Genomic DNA, 17010 nt, shown 5'->3' with positions numbered 1-17010 from the left:
GGATTTGATTCAGATGACTTTCTCCCTCCTAACAGATGACTGGGAGCACACAATCCACAGGAACCATGATCACCCCATGATTAACCTGTCAACCAGGCCGCCCAATTTTCACTGCAGGACACTATGTTGATGGATCCCCTTTATATCCACACACACACACACACACACACACACACACACACACACACATACTGAGCTCAGCCAATTATAACTGTCATTAATCTCTACCTGAGCAGAAGGCATCAATTCATTAGAGGATTTGTCAGTCAGATGTACAATACTGACATTGAGAATGGAGGATTTATTTTTATGCTCCCCTGAATCCAAATTGGCACAAGGCTGGTGAGGAAGTGTTTGAAAGAGGAGAGAACAAAAGAAAGAGGAAGACAAAGACAGGAGGAGGCAGAGCTGGAGCTGCCGAAAGATGATACACAATCGTCATCGATCACACAGACAGCAAACAGCTACGAATGTGTGTAATCTGTGGGGGCTTGTGAGGGTTTGAATTTCCTCCTACTGTGGCGAGTTTTTATGCCCACCTATGTGTTTGTGGGAGAAGGCAGATGCCAGTGCAATGTGACACCAGAGCTCATAATCGTTGGGCTAAAATGTGTGTGGTCCCTCAGGCTGAGGTTATCACAATTAAAAACTATTATGAAGACAAAAACCTGCAGAAATGGGAGTTTAGAAAAAGAACAAAAACTATAAATATGCACTACTAAACAAATGGAATAGAATTCAACTTTTTAATCAGTGAGTGCTGAATGATCAGAATCTCTCAAGCCTGACCAAAGAACCGGTCTGATATGGTCTGAACCACAATGGTAGTAACAATTTTTTAGCTAAGGTGACTTTATTGATGTTGTACAATGCAGTTTCTATTAAGCTGTGGTGTGTTTAAATCATAGACAGATGGTACAATATGATACTATTAGAAATGTAAGGATTGAAAACTAAAACAGGTAACCTACTGAAAATAGTCATTTTCAAACAAACAAATAGATGAAAGTACGTAAGTAAATAAAGCAAATAAATGATGCAATGTGATGCTATATTAGTAATGTAAGGGATGAAAACTAAAACCAATAGCCTTAGTGTACTGAAACTAGCCTAATGAAAGTAATATTCAAATAAATAAATTAATAAATAAGTCAAATAGATGTCAATGTCAATAAAGTATGTAAGGAAATAGTTAACTAAAGTAAATATATGATGACGCAGTGTAATACTATATTAGTAATGTAAGGGATGAAGACTAAAACCAATAGCCTACTGAAACTGAGTGAGTGAGTGAGTGAGTGAGTCCCTGTTTACACTAGTGCATTTTCGATAGGCTTTTTAAAATGAAAACGATCCTTGTCTATACTGGCGTTTCCACTGCATTTCAGAAACGATCTCCATCCATACTACACGACCGAATACGCATGTCACATGACCGGTCATGCACACTAGGCATGCATGTACAAGCGTAAACAGTTGCCTCATGCACAATAGCTGCTAAAAATGAACCAGAAAGTCAGTAAAGCATGCAGTTCTGTCTCCTTGTTATTGTTTACATGGTTGTCAAGGCTGGTACGTTATGGGCTGTGTTTCCCAAAAGCATTGTAAGCCTAAGTTGATCATAGAACAATAGCGATCACCTTAGGCTTACGATGCTTTTGGGAAACATTATTGTTGTGTTCCAGTAGCGTAATGTGGGCAGCCATGCCTTTGTTTTCAAAAGTCTCCATTTTGGTCCATTTTAGAGTTGTCATAAATACAGACTTTCGCTTTCAAAACACTTTCAAATTCAAACACTTCCGTGTGCTTTCAAATGCCCCCGTGCGTTGATCATTGTATCCAATCACAGACATATCCGATGAGCGCGTCAACACAATGGCCAATCAGAGGTGTTTATGAATCCGCTCAACAGCGCTCAAAGCATCACATTTTTAAAATTTCAGTACCGATTGGTACCGAAGTCGGTACTTTTGACAACTCTAGTCCATTTACACTTAAATGCAACCCCAGGGTCTGCAGCATTTTCGAAAATCTCCATTTTCGAGGGTCGAAAATGCTGGAGTAGTGTAGACGACAAGCGTAACTGTAGCAAAAGTTATGCGAAAAAAATACTAGTGTAAACACGGCCTGAGTGAGTGAGAGAATGAGTGAGTGAGTAAATCTGGGGATCAAATGTGGGGATCAGAGCCGATAGATTCTCTAAAACAGTGGTTCCCAAACCTGTCCTGGAGGACCTCCAGCCCTGCACATTTTGTATGTCTCCCTATTTCAGGTCTTGCTGTGTCTACTAATGAGCACATGAGTTGAATGAGGTGTGATAGATGAGGGAGACATACAAAATATGCAGGGCTGGGGGTCCTCCAGGACAGGTTTGGGAACCACTGCTCTAAAACCCACAAAAACTTGAGCCATATAAAGGCCGTGAACTCTGGGAACTGAACTGATGGGAAGACTGAACGGATTACACATTGAACATATTTTCTGGATTTTAACCATCAGCAACCATATTCTGATGTCTGCTGAACATTAACCTGGATGGGAAGTTATGCCTCAACTCTGCAAGACCTCAGGAGTGAGGTTTTCATCATATGTGAACACTCCATAATTCAACAACCGCACTGCAGAATCCTTTGATCCAGACTTATGATGGTACGACTTCTGTGAGGGAACGTAAGGGGGTTCTCGTTTCCAAAAGTTACCTCATAGTGGCACTGATGGGAGCTGTCAGAGTCTGGAGTCCATGCACGCAGAACAATTCTGCTTAATGATGTGCATACAGTAGCAAACTAAGAGAGAATCTAACTGTAATTACATATTCTTCTGTGCTAAATTTGTGCTCCATCCACTCATGTCTGAACAAAACAAATGTCCTTTTCTGCTAAAAGAACCATTTCTTTGATGTTTCTGGGTACAAAAGGCCACATCCCATGGCAGTATATCGACACCAATGCTAGTCAAGCTCAGTAAAGCTCAATAAAGGCAACATCCTCTTTGTTGCAACACTGGCTGCCTTCTTTCAAGAAACTCGAACCTTAACTCTGCCTGTAGAAGATTCCCCTCAGGGAGGCTGGAGTCATGGACGGTATATGAGGGGTTTCACCCTGATTGTCCATTTCTGAGTTTGCTGACAGCTCCTTAGAGTTGGCCACAGAAGGATAACCAGTGCAAATCTGCAAGTAATCAAAGCACCAACCCCCAACACACAGCATAACATCTACACAAACTCCCATAGCGTTTGCATAAATCAATAGGGATGGTGCATTTGAATGTAAAAACTTACATGTGTTCTACACTGATGGAATAATATGGCATATTAGGGGTTGAGGGGGGAATGCAGAGTGCTTTACAATGCAACCATTTCCACTGGCAACAAATCAAACCTTTCAGTCACTCGCTCTGAATCTCGTTCACTCTGCCTCTGGCTCACTATAACCACTCAAAATGATTTTAAAATTGATTTTGGTACTTATGATGAAGCCCATCTGCCTCTCCTTCATAAAATATATCATCTCCGTGATGTACTTTTCTTGGGTTGTGCGGTTAAACCGCTCTCTTCAGCCTTCAAACATCTCAAATTACCCTCTTTAAATCAGTCACTCTTCACTTCCTCTCTTGTGTGGTGTGAAGAGTCTAGAGTCTAAAAGAAGTGCTAATTGTTCTGGTGGCAATGTGGGTATTTAGGATTGTAACCCTGAACTGAAAAAAAGACTGAAGACACTAAAGGATTAGTTCACTTCAGAATTAAAATGTCCTGATAATTTACTCACCCCCATGCCATCCAAGATGTTTATGTCTTTCTTTCTTCAGTCAAAAAGAAATTAAGGTTTTTATTCCAGGATTCCAGGATTTTTCTCCATATAGTGGACTTCAATGCAGCTTCAAAGGGCTCTACACGATCCCAGCTGAGGAATAAGGGTCTTATCTAGCAAAAACGATCAGACATTTTCTAAAAAAAAAAAAAAAAAAAAATTATATAGCCTACTTTTTAACCACAAATGCTCGTCTTGCACTAGTTCTAGCGCCAAGCATTATGTAATCATGTTGGAAAGGTCACGCAGGTGGAAGTACCAAGTAAGTGTTTACAAAGTGAACGTGCAAAGTGCAAAGTCAAACAGCCTTTACAAAAAAATAAATAAATAAAACAACGATGTTGGACGATTTTGAAGTTGGAGGAGAAAATGAGATGGAGATTTTCACCCTACCGCGGTACTTCCGCCTACGTCACGCGTGACCTTTCCAACGTGATTACATAATGTGTGGTACATCGCAGAACTAGTGCATGACGCGCATTTGTGGTTAAAAAGTTTATAATTTTTTAATTTTTTTTAGAAAATGACCGATATTTTTGCTAGATAAGACCCTTATTCCTCGGCTGGGATTGTGTAGAGCCCTTTGAAACTGCATTGAAACTGCAATTTGGACCTTCAACCCATTGGTAGCTGTTGAAGTCCACTATATGGACAAAAATCCTGAAATGTTTTCGTCAAAAACCTTAATTTCTTTTCGACTAATATATATATATACACACACATCTCATCTCTATAATGTTCTAATTAGTAACATTATAAAGTGCATAGTGCAAGATGATAATTCCATGAGCATGGTTTTTGATGTCTGAGACATGGATTGGATAAACACATACTGTAAATTCATTATTTTGTCTTGAATTCTTTCCCAGGCCACCAATGGGCACATACCTACTTTTAAATCTATAAAAAAAGACAATTTCAGGAAACACTTTGCCCTGAAACCCCAAGAGCTTTAATAAAAAAATAACAGTCTGACATTTTAAAAGGCATGAGAGCATGTCTAGAACAGATGATTTGATAAAATAAATGGTCTGTTGCCAACTAATATCAAGGGCCTGTAACAGCAAGGATTAACTACAGTAGCTCACTCACATTTTGTGTTATATTTTTGTGGATGGCAATTATGTGATTTTTACTTCATGATTTATGTCAAATCTATACAGGTAACAAAACAGCTATCAATCATTGAGAGACATGTTAGCGCACACAAAATCCTCATCCATGCCATCATCAATGCAGTCTAAAATTTTATATGAGCGCTGAATTGATTTATAAATCATTAATGGTTATTTAATTATTAATAATCTGTACATCTTTCAAGATCGCACAAACGGCCACATGTCAAAACTCAGACAGAGTGTGAGCTCTCTTTGACAGCAATCACAATACTTGCACACTGGCGCATAATGAAACGCTCCTACTGAAATCCACAAAGCACTATACAGTCTTTCATTGATAAAAACACACCCATCAAACTGAAAGCAACAATGAAGGTACTGTGAAATTTTTAACATTCCCTGCTTATTTGAAGGAGGTGTCAAAGTCACTTCAGGAAAAGTAGCATTCATCTCCTTCCGAAGCTTCTCAGCAATACACAACACTGAACTGGTTAAGCATGCGTTCGTCACAGCTGGAAGAGAGATGGATGTTTTCTTTGTAAATCCCCCTTGAGGCCCATTACACATTTCTAGGGTCACGTTTAAGGACTGTTACAGATGCACAAAAAAAATGAAGAATGAAGTGGCCAGTCCTATATAACTGGGTTGAAATAAAAACCTTATTTCTTGTGCAAGTCTTTCACTTGACAAAATGTCTGTTTGAATGTTTACAATGCAATACTGCCGGTGTCAGTTGCAACCACAGTTACTGTATCAATCAAAGCAGCAGCTGCCCTACAAGTTGAATATGCCACTAAAACCCACACTAATCAAAAACTAATTTCAATATTGGGGGAAAAATGTCCTCCTCAACAGATATGGACAAGAGCTAATCAGGGAATGACATCCTCTGGAAGTCTCTTCACTCTAGCATTCAAAACAAACAGCAAGATCTTATCTCTGCAAGCCACGTGAAACTCATCCAAAGGGCAAAAACTATGTAAGCGAGGTCTTATTACTCACAGTCAGAGTCATGGAAAATGCTTTAGAAAAGCACAACTGGCACAAGATCACATAGCGACTCTCAAACATCGCTCTCAAGACATGTAAAAATAAATTTCCCCCAGTAGGATTAACACTGGCTCACATCCTATGCCTTCAGTCAAGTTGCACATTTCATACCAAGAATGCTTTACTCGCTTTTTTTATTGGTATTACCGTTGGCGCATGGAGTGTGGACAAGCCTCCGTAACGTTCCAAGAAAAAACACTTGACGTGATTAAGAAAACAGAGACGGAGCGCGGTACCCCAGAGCTCTGGAAGCCAAAGACTGCAACCGCACTTCAACAGCTGGTGTATGACCACAGTCAAGAGACAGAAAACAGTCCCAGGAGTCGAGTCTGGAATCACAGAAAACCAATCACCAGATTCTTTGATTATGCCTTGTGCACACAAACACATAAATCAAAGCATTTAAACCCCGGGGACCTGGTGAAGGACGCAGGACTGTTGACCTTTATGCGAGAAGGTCGATTTGATGAATGACTCTGCAGGGTCAGTGTACTGATTGGGTATCTGTGGTCACTCAAGAGGGATAGAGAAGGATGCATGCATGTGTGCCTCTCTTGGGTTTAAATTAACACTGGGTCTCATCTGAAAATTAAAGGTCACAGGACGGGATTTAACATTTACAAACTGTGTGAGGGACACTACTTGCATCACCCCTACAAACAACTGGTTCAAACTAAAATTCAAGCTTAAGTCACTGAGTAGATCAGCACATGCTGAGTATGTAGATAAATATCTGCCCAGTTGAAAAATCAATGCATTACATGCGACTGACATTTTGGAGGTCAATTTGGGGTTTTTAGACTTGGAGGTCAATATGTTGACAATAGCCATGTTTGGGAATTTAATTTATGCACAAAATTGGAAGATCACATAAAACATGTACAAATAAAGCATTGTTCACATTCCATGTGCTCAAGAGAACAAAATCGTCACTTCCTGGGAAACTGGCACAAAATTATCCGTAACAATTAAAGTTGCAGCAATTGGGGAAGCCGCTGTGGCTCTTTTTCGTAAATTATAACATAAATGCACCCCAGAGTATGCAGATGAAATGCAATAAATGCTACCATGTTATCTTGCGTTCGGGAGGGGGTGCCTGGTGAAGTTTTGGGAGGTAATAATTATACCATTTAATTTGATGACAGACTTTGACTCAGGCATTTCAGAATGGCCAAACCAACATTTGAGATGCTGTGCAATGAAATTGGTCAGCTGGTTATCCAATCACATCCTGTTTTTTGTTGCATATTGAGGGATTCATTTTGATTTGTTTTATTATTTATAAATGTGTTTCCATTGTAGTTTATGCATGTCTTCTTATCAGAAAAAAAACATTATCCACCGCATATTAGTGAAAATGTTTGTATGCACATTTTTAGAATTTATGCATTTCCATCCAGCTTTTTTCTATATGATATCCCAAAATTTGCATAACGGAAATTTTGGTGGATGGAATAAGCTAATGATATATTGAAACAAAGAAGAGAAAGTATAGCGTGAACATTTGATGTCCCCAAGTAGGTTCTTGAAATGATCTGTAAAGCCAAATTACATTTCACCTGGGAGTCTATCAATTAATCTTAACGGAATTAGAAGCAGCTGGACATGTTTACACAAATTATCACTTCCCTGTTGCTTTGGCTACTACACTAAACCCATCATTTCATGGGTCAGTTCGCTGCAGTAAACCCACAGAAAGACGCCTGGGGTTGTGTCTGGCAAAGCATTCTGAAAAGGTTTCAAAGAATTTCCCAGAAATAAGCATAAATGTATTAGTGAAAAAGGCAGTGACAGCAAGCCAACGCAGTCAAATATACATTAGGAGAGACTGGCTAGTTCCCAACAGTACACATTTTGGATGTCTCAACATCCATTTCAGGTCTTGCAGTCTGACAGGTGTGTTTGATTAAGACATACAATGTTTTTCATACAGTTTTGTTTGTTTCATGTTGATTAAAATGAATAAACAAACCCTAACCTGAAAAAAATATTTACTGGAGTAAAAATTGTGACAACTAGCCCCGGTTTCCACTATAATAGAGACGCGCGCGCCGAACACTTCTAACGCTAAACAATAAGCAAATGTCAAACATTAATAGCTAACATCCCACAATATGAAGGTTACCTAAATATATACATCTATTTTGTGTGGAACTATTTTGTATATAAGTTTAGTAAGAGAGAAACATTTAGTAACCAAGCTGTTTTCACAAAGTTAAATGTGCTGTTTTGACAAAGTACACAATGCAAACCGCGCGTGACACAAACATACAGTCAGGTTACTTTATCTGTGCCAGAGGCGCTGCGTTGAAAAAGTACGTTTAACTGAACACACGTCTCACTGCTGTCATTTTTGTGAATAGGCTAACTGTTAGGATGAAGTGATGGAGAAGGACTGTACCTGTCATCATAGCAGAAATCAGCGCTCAGTGTGTTCATATAAAGGAGCAGAGCCACAGCACTGCACACCAGCTCCACTATCATCTCAACGACAAACAGGAGAAAAGAAAGTCCAGGAATGAATGACACTGATCAGTCCCTGTCTCTGTTTGCTGTTGTCCTCATTGTTTTGCTCCTGCTGCGAGATCCGAAGAGTTTCAAACACAACCATCGCTCGTCTAACCCATTTTCAGCCCAAGGCTTTGGATTCAGCCCACAAATCTGTTCGTACTGTGTGATTTCGCTAATAAACGGAGAGTAATGGGTTGCTCTTCATCCAAGCCGTAGTGAAACATCCCGTTGCAGTTACACCCTCCTATCAAACACAACACGCGTGTGATATTTGGAAACGCCGCGCATGCGCAGAAATCAATTCACAGCCGCGAGAAGCATCAGCATCATTGCACTGAGAGCCTTGCCCTATTAAATTTGTTTAAAGCCTGAACAAAATAAACTGCAGTTGATTGGGTTTGCAGTATTTACATTTGTTATGAACAACTTAAAAAAAAACAAAACAAACATAAATAAGCATTTATATTATACAAATTCCATTGATTGGTATATGAATATCAAATTTGAAAATCAGGAATGTTAATAAACTATAATAACCAGGGGTTTTCAGTCTTTTAGACGCCACAAACCCCCAGATGTTATCATCCTCGTGTGATATATTTTATAAACACATCATTTATAAACTGAAAAATTAATAATATAAACTTAAAATTAATTTCTATTAAGTTAGATTACATATTTTTTCTACTTACGTAATGACTGTTAAAAGTATTATTTATTTAATTAATTATATATATATGTGTGTGTGTGTGTGTGTGTGTGTGTGTTTAAATTTATTTAGGGGTGAATTCAGGTTGATTGGGACATTTTTTATTTTTTTCAAAGGCAATGGCAAAAAAATTGTCCTAATCACTCTGAATTCAACCCCTATTTTAATGTAATTTATTTATTTAATTATTATAATTTTAATAACTAATATTTTCAATCACGTTTTTATTCATTTATATATTTTAATGTCATTTATTTATTACACGTTTTCTCTGGACTTTTCCACAGACCCCCGTCACTCCCTTACTGTCCCCTGGTTTTGAAAACAGTTTGAAAACCCCTGTAAAAAAAAAAAAAATATATATATATATATATTAATCATTTTCTTTGTAGGAAGTGTAGAAGATGAATGAGATATTGTTGCGCCCTGTGGTGAGTTGTGCTTTTTGCATGTGAATCTGACAATCCCCACTGAGGAGCAGCTGGGGCAAAACCTGCTCAGAGCATGTGTGAATCTGCAGGAGTCAAACACAGGAACAAGAGCGAGAGGAGATCATTTGTACTCCAGTGCAGTCACTCCACTCTTTATCCACCCCGCTGACCTCAAGCTGTTGACCCTTGACCATCAACCCCACTGGGATGACAACTGCTTCTTTCAGGGATCAACATGCTCTGACCTTATCAGTTCTGCATTCTGCTGTGGATACAAACCGTCAGATTGAATAGATGTTAAACTCAAAAGTGCACAATTAAAAAAGCAATGAGACAATAGATAGTTTCGATCACTCTTATAACCCAAAACTTGGTTGCAGGTGTGTTCTAAGGTAAACAAGACAAATGTTAAATGCAAATAATACAATTAAACAAACTATAAAATAAAGAATGAATCATAAAATAAAAAATAAAACGCAACAGCTTGCATGCAAAGATGTTCATAACAAGGCCAAAGGCCAAGAAATAAGTATGTGGTTTTGAAATTCAATTAGTTTTGTTTCTCATTGGTGGAGTTCCTACTGTATATATAAGGTCTATGTATATTTTATATTTTGTTTTTCATCTGGAAAACACTTTTTAATCACAGCTGATAAATATCAAACAGGAAACAGTCATGATGGGCAGTGCCAGTCTGAACCAAAATAGCACCCGCTTGATTTAGACCAGCATAAAAACACTGAAATCAACTCTATTAAAACAATAAATAGCACCAAACTTGATGTGGCAATGTTTTTTATTTTGTTTTTCATCCTCTCTTTTTGATTGGAAAAATGGTATTTGACATTTTCATGTTTGAAAATATGTGCAGATGCAATGCTTTTAATCACACAATTTACAACAATGATCTGATAAAGGTAGAATATACAAACACCTCTGTGGATTTTCCATAACGTAATTCAACAAATTAAGATGGTCAGTTAAATTAATAGCATTCTAAATGTTTCCCAACAGAATATTTGACAGCTGCATTAATTAAGCTGACAAAACAAGTCTTTTTGTTTCCAACATAAAGACTTTTTTCTGCCATGCACAGTGTTGGGGGTAACGCATTACAAGTAATGCAAGTTAGGTCATCAGATTACTTTTTTCAAGTAACTAGTAAAGTTACATATTACTTTTAAATTTACAACAAAACATCTGAATTAGGAGCGTAATGAATCAGCGTGTTGAATCATGATTCGGATCACGTGTCAAACCGCCAAACTGTGGATTTGACACGCTGATTCATTACGCTCCGAATCTTCCTGAAGCAGTGCTTTGAAATCGGCCATCACTAAATAATTCGATTTTTTTTTTTTTTTGGCGCACCAAAAATATTCTCGTCGCTTTATAATATTAATATTGAACCACTGTACTCACATGAACTGATTTAAATGTGTTTTTAGTACCTTTATGGATCTTGAGAGAGGAAATGTCATTGCTCCCTATGTAGGCCTCACGGAGCCATCGGATTTAAACAAAAATATCTCAATTTGCGTTCCGAAGATTAATGAAGGTCTTACGGGTCTGGAACGGCATGAGGGTGAGTAATAAATGACAGAATTTTTATTTTTGGGTGAACTAACCCTTTAAATGTATAATTACACTGTAACAGACACCTTCAATTAAAGGGTTACAGTTTATTTTAAGGTGTCTGTGTTACAGTGTAATTAGGATGAGGGTTAGATTTAGGGTTAATTGCATGTAATTATGCATAATTTATAGTTATTACTACAGTAACTACATGTAACATGTAAAAATGACACTGTAAAATTAAGTGTTACCAAATAAAGTGTAACCTTACTTTTTTAGGGAGTAACACAATATTGTAACGCAATAAGTAACTTTCACATCTGGCCATGCATATGTTTATATACTTAAAATTTGTTATGTTGGCCTACTTGTAAAAGTCAGCTTGTCTAATGAGAGATTTTGTTATACTTTCCACTCAGCCCAACTCGATAAAGGCAATGTTTCCAGGGCAAAACATTTTAATCTGAAACCTTTCACAACGCTGTCCAATTTGTGATAGGAAACACATTACAAGAACCTGTGTTTACATTTTCATCCACAACTGAAAAAAAAAAATATATATCACTGATTTTTACAATCATCAAATTTGGATTGAGGCCCAAGATGCATAGACCATACACTGAGAGAATGAAATAAAAGAACTTTTATTCATGTACATCCTTCGGCCAGACATGAATTTGTTCCTTAAAATCCTGTTAACACTTCAGACAGTGAGGCAAAAAAAGAAGCTGATTATTTTCAGATGGAGCTCATCATGCGTCATTGTAGATGAGATTGGCATATGTTTGCGTGTGAGGGAGAAATAGAGACGAGATTGAAAGAGAGAAATAATAACAGAATATTTTCCATCTGTGCATCCTGTTTAGTCCCTTTGAATCACTGATGAAAAGATAAATCGCACCTCTCTTTCCTTCCAATTCCCCTCGCTCTTACTCTCCCCTCTCCTCCTTCTTCTTCTTTTCCCATACAGTTCCCTCTTAAACCACTGATGCCTGATAAGGAGTATTGTGTGGTTCCTCCCTACTTCCTCCGCTGACCGGAAGCTTCAAAGGCTCCCCACTGACTTTTCCCATCATTTCCCCCCTCATCCCGTTCTCACACAGACCTGCCAAGGTTTGGATGTCTACATAGTAGAGAAAAGTTGCACCCTGGGAGTAAAGAATTCAATGAATATATCATCTTTCACACTAAAGCTGAAAGGGGTGTTCACAAAAAACACATTTTTGTGTTTAAAGTCCCCATCCAATGAAAATGGACAATTCTTGTTTTTGTTTATGGAATATTGCAGTATTTATCATCAATGATTTATCCATGCATCATTATTTTTTTAAATTCATGTGCCCTCATAATCTTTAATCAAAGTAACAAAGTCACGTCTTTTGTATCACCTTGTGCATAAAAAAGGTGTTCTAAAACACAGTGTTTAAAATAAGTTCAACCAACATATACTTATGACACTTTTTGTTAATATTATTCGTTTTGGGAAATTGGTGGCTAATTCTTATGAATTTGTACTTGTACCTCATTTGTAGGTTTTTGTACGATCTGCTTACACCGCACTGATAGTTAGGGGTGGACCTTCATGATTGCTTTTTTCTAAAAATCGTACGTTACCATATGAATCACATCGTACGAATGCAAATCACTAGTTACGTTTTCTCATGAGAACAAGTTTTCAACTTTTAAAGAAAACATGTCTCAAGTCCTTGCATTTTTCCCCACTCCAGGTGCTCCGCGTCTCGTGTTTTTAAAAGCAAAAAGACGTTCTGTGTGAACTTATTGATTCCTGTATGCGCATTTTAATGTGATTTCAAACCATTTTCAAGTGCATGAAGAAGTGAAAGAGAACTCAATTCAGCACTCGCACCACACTGTTTTCTTCGCACACACATCCAAAGCGCGCAAAGAGAGTCCCCTCTCATATAGTGCGCGATACTGAATTGAGTTCTTGTACGTGTTTTCTTGTGCTTGAACGCACAAATACAAACAAAATTATGTCAAAATGTTCTCGTAAACACAGTCGGTTTTGTCTTAAGTGAAAGTAAACAGTTGAGAAAGAAAATGCATGTGTTACAGTATATTGGATCTTGCATAAGGTCATAAAGTGGCCTAATAAACATTAATCAAAAAACAAAAGAGAAAGAAAATGATACTGATCTTGACTGAATAACTTTTGTAACTTTAATAAAGATTAATATAAGTTTTATTTATAAAAAGAAAACTATGCAGAATTATTTTATATTTGATTACAATTTCTGTACTCTGTTCAGTTGTATTTATATATATATTTATACTACGGGGCTGTTGAATGCTCGATTGGTTGACCAACGTTCTAAGGTGTGCAATTATTTTCAGGGAAATGCACGGCTAAAGTAGTTCTAGGCAGGTCTTGACCGCGTTACAGTTCTATATCTCTTCGCCAAATTTTTTCAGTTATTTCAATAGGTCCTACAGCCTACAACCGCAAAAGAAACAAAATCCACAACGACACCGACCAAGCAAATAAATATAGTAAACAATAGTTTGAAATGACAAATTATTGTCATGGTTTTGCCACAAAATACGTTTTATTGTGTCCTGAAAGCTCTCTCCCGCTCTCTCTCTCTCTCTCTTTCAAACATTAACGTACACATGTACTGTACACACACTCGCACAGAAACGTTTTGTCAGCACTGCTCTGACGAATTAATCAGTAAAATGGTTTAGCAACTATTTTACTGTAATGCGGTCAAGTATTTAGCAACTAAATAGGCTTCACGCTTCGCACTGTTGTCGCGTTACCACCTCGGGTGTGCATTATTTTTTAAGAATTCAACGGTCTGTTGTCAATCATTCCTTACATAAATACATATATTCACATTTGACTAAATGTTTTTACCTTACTGGAATCGAAACAAAGCAAAATCTATATCAGAATCACTAAAATTCGAACAATACCCAACCCTATACATATCGCACTGCTTTTCCATTGTTTTTCTACATGAAACATCTTTGACCATTGCATTAATAATCAATCTGACTGAAAATGTGGCACTTAAGTTAATAAGTTTTCTTTTCTTAGTAAAAGTATCTTTAAAAAAAAACACTTGCATTTGCATTTTTTTACCCATTCCACATCCATCTAGCATGTTTACATAGAAAAACAAATTGAAAGCAGCGTAGACAAACACAAAAATGCATTCTGTCTCAACCAGCCATAAGAGGTCAACAAATGTTAGTGTTCTTAAAGTCCATCTCACAGCTTTGCTAAATGTGTTATTTATATCCTGAAGTCATATAGGCAGTGAAACACACCATGGTTGTTGACCACAAAACTTCAGGGGACAGCAGCTGTTTTGTGAAGTGAAAAATGATTTTCCTCATAAGCAAACAAATCAGTTGGTTGTTTCTGCTGTAGGAGAAGAAAAACAAATTGTGTTTTTAATGATGTACTAAAAAGGAAACTTTTGTTCAAAGTAGAGCTGGACATTCCTGGTGACGATAGAGAAGTATTTCCTCAACCTCCCTTGCATGCAAAGAAAAAAAAAGAAGCAAAATTTCAGGAAATAAGGGAGTGAGTAAGCTGGTTTCCCATCGCTTTGCTATTTATGTCTCAAAGAGATGTTTTGGAGTGCATCATATTATTATCCTGAAGCTTTTCCTTTCTCTAATTTAGATGCAGGACAGGATATGGCACAATACATCTGCTAAAAAGATGAATTCATGATAGAAACATGCGACTGGTCAACAGACTCATTTTGGCAAAGTATTAGAGTGGCAAATTCAGAGTGAAGTTCAGGCTCAAGTGCTGCAGTGTCAATGTGTAACCATGCTTATCTCCACTCAGACACACTAACGCCATCTATTTTTTCCAGAAATAATGGCAGAGAAGTTGCATTGTTCTGGTCAAGTGGTACCATGATAAATGGATGTGGAGCTGTTAGAGAAGGAAAAGTCATTAGAAGCAGGAATTGCATGCTTGGACTTAGCAATGTGGCCTACTTTCTCTGAAAGAAACTTTCCTCAAATATTTACCCTACTGTTTGAATTCAATAAATAATGACATATAATTACTACAATGAAAATATTGATTCACTGGAGTCTGTAAAAGCTAATATACACAAGTCAGTCACATGGATTAGTTAATATTTCAGCAAAAGTTCAACAGGTTTTCAGTAACCACTTTTGCCACATGGAAGTGCATAGTTATCACATACAGTATGAAACCATATTGCTCAAAAATTATGACAGGCCATAGTTATCAACAAACCCAAGAGGTATCCTTACAGGCTTTGAATTCTCTCAAAGAGTTATTTCCTCTTAAGATAGAAGCCAACACATAAACAGTAACACTAAATATAGTATTATAAGCAAGAAAAACAAACGCACAAGAAACAAAGTCAGAAAAAAATGTCTTTGTGCCTTCAGTGCTGCTAGTTTTTAAAAGGGTCTTAATCAAGCAAAACACATTGAAGAATCAATCAAGTTAAGACAACAGCTACCTCGAGGTGTTTCATTTATGAATATTAACTAAAACATGCAAGACAGGAGAATAATGGTCTGTGTGCAATGGCTAAAAATAATGAAGAGCTAAATGTCTGATTAATATTAATGGTGTGTTAAATAAGTGGAAGCACAAGACGTCTCAAGTGTGACTGATGTCCTCGTATGGCTGGCTAAAGGCTGATTTATAAACCAGTCAGACTAATGAACACTAAAAGCAACGTTCTGCATCACATTGATCACTATATCTTTCCGCTTTAAGCTGCAGACTGATCCATTATGCATCATAACTGAACCGATCCAGAGAGTAATACAGCCAGGTTTTTAGAGCAACTGGAATGAATTCAAAACTGCTTTTAATTTACTGTGAACTGACCCTATTTTGACATCATTTATATTGTGGATAATTTTTGTAAAATATAATTACATAGTTTTTCTCGATTGCTAACAGACTATAACTGACTCAGCTGGCACAATTTCCCAAACCATTCATTCAGTTCTCGAAACAAAGACGTTTACAGATTTTCTCAATGTTTTCTGCAAAACTCTACACAAAAATGCCCTCATTTTACAAAGGTTTAACCATGTTCTCGTTCAGAAAGCACAAGTACACAATATAATGAACTCAAGTCATTACAATACAAACTCAAATAGCACACATTTATCCATGTGTAAACATTAAGTAACAAAACTGATGAATTAGAATCTCAAGATAATATAAATAGGGCCACAGGTGATTATGTGCTTTGGAAAATGAATCCTAGTGGTGGGACGAGGAAGAGGAGGGGAAAAGAAAAATGAAGGGGATGGGGTAATTTGTCCCTGATGAAATACAAAGCACTATAGCTGACCATGTTCTTGTACATGGAATGACCATGAGCACCAAGAAAGACAACTGGCCTTCAGGGTCATCTACAGGGTTTTTATATTACTTGATTAAAGTACATAGTAGAACTAGGGCTGAGTTTAGTTTTTAACAGCAGATGGCGCTCTAGGCTAGGTTTTAACTGCTCATGTAGAAGAGCGCTTGTGTGTTTGGCTAAGTCTGAGAATGTACTTGCACCTCAGAATGCTTTGAAAACAGCCCATTGCATTGTTTTTCGAACTTTGTGAATGATTATTTTAGGTTTAAGTGGTGTGTGTAAGGAATTGGAAGCAGGCAAAGTATGGGTGTTTCTAAAGCACGCAGTGCCATCTGCTGTTAAAAACTAAGCTCAGAATCGATTCGAGAGAGAATCGTGATGCATTCGTAAAACCTCAAAATCGATCCAGAATCATTTCTCGATTCGTGATGCATCGATTTATTTTCCCAGCCCTAAGTAGAA

General features: G+C 37.4%; 1 protein-coding gene across 2 annotated transcripts in view; it reads right to left on the bottom strand.

Moving 5' to 3' along the window:
* Positions 1 to 8764, bottom strand: part of tmtc2a (transmembrane O-mannosyltransferase targeting cadherins 2a) — a 33890-nt gene extending 25126 nt beyond the window's left edge. Inside the window, exon 1 of one of the 2 annotated variants that reach the window (XM_051889877.1) lies at positions 8379 to 8764. Coding sequence is in view for 1 of the 2 variants with exons in the window: in XM_051889876.1 (XP_051745836.1) it covers positions 8379 to 8461 (83 nt within the window). In the remaining variant the exon portion in view is untranslated. The remainder of the gene's footprint in view (positions 1 to 8378) is intronic. The other variant, XM_051889876.1, reaches the window with a different exon arrangement.
* Positions 8765 to 17010: the final 8246 nt, after the last annotated feature.

Source organism: Ctenopharyngodon idella, chromosome 4 (assembly GCF_019924925.1).
Source record: "Ctenopharyngodon idella isolate HZGC_01 chromosome 4, HZGC01, whole genome shotgun sequence".
Lineage (NCBI taxonomy): Eukaryota > Metazoa > Chordata > Actinopteri > Cypriniformes > Xenocyprididae > Ctenopharyngodon > Ctenopharyngodon idella.
This window is presented reverse-complemented; position numbering and strand designations above follow the sequence as displayed.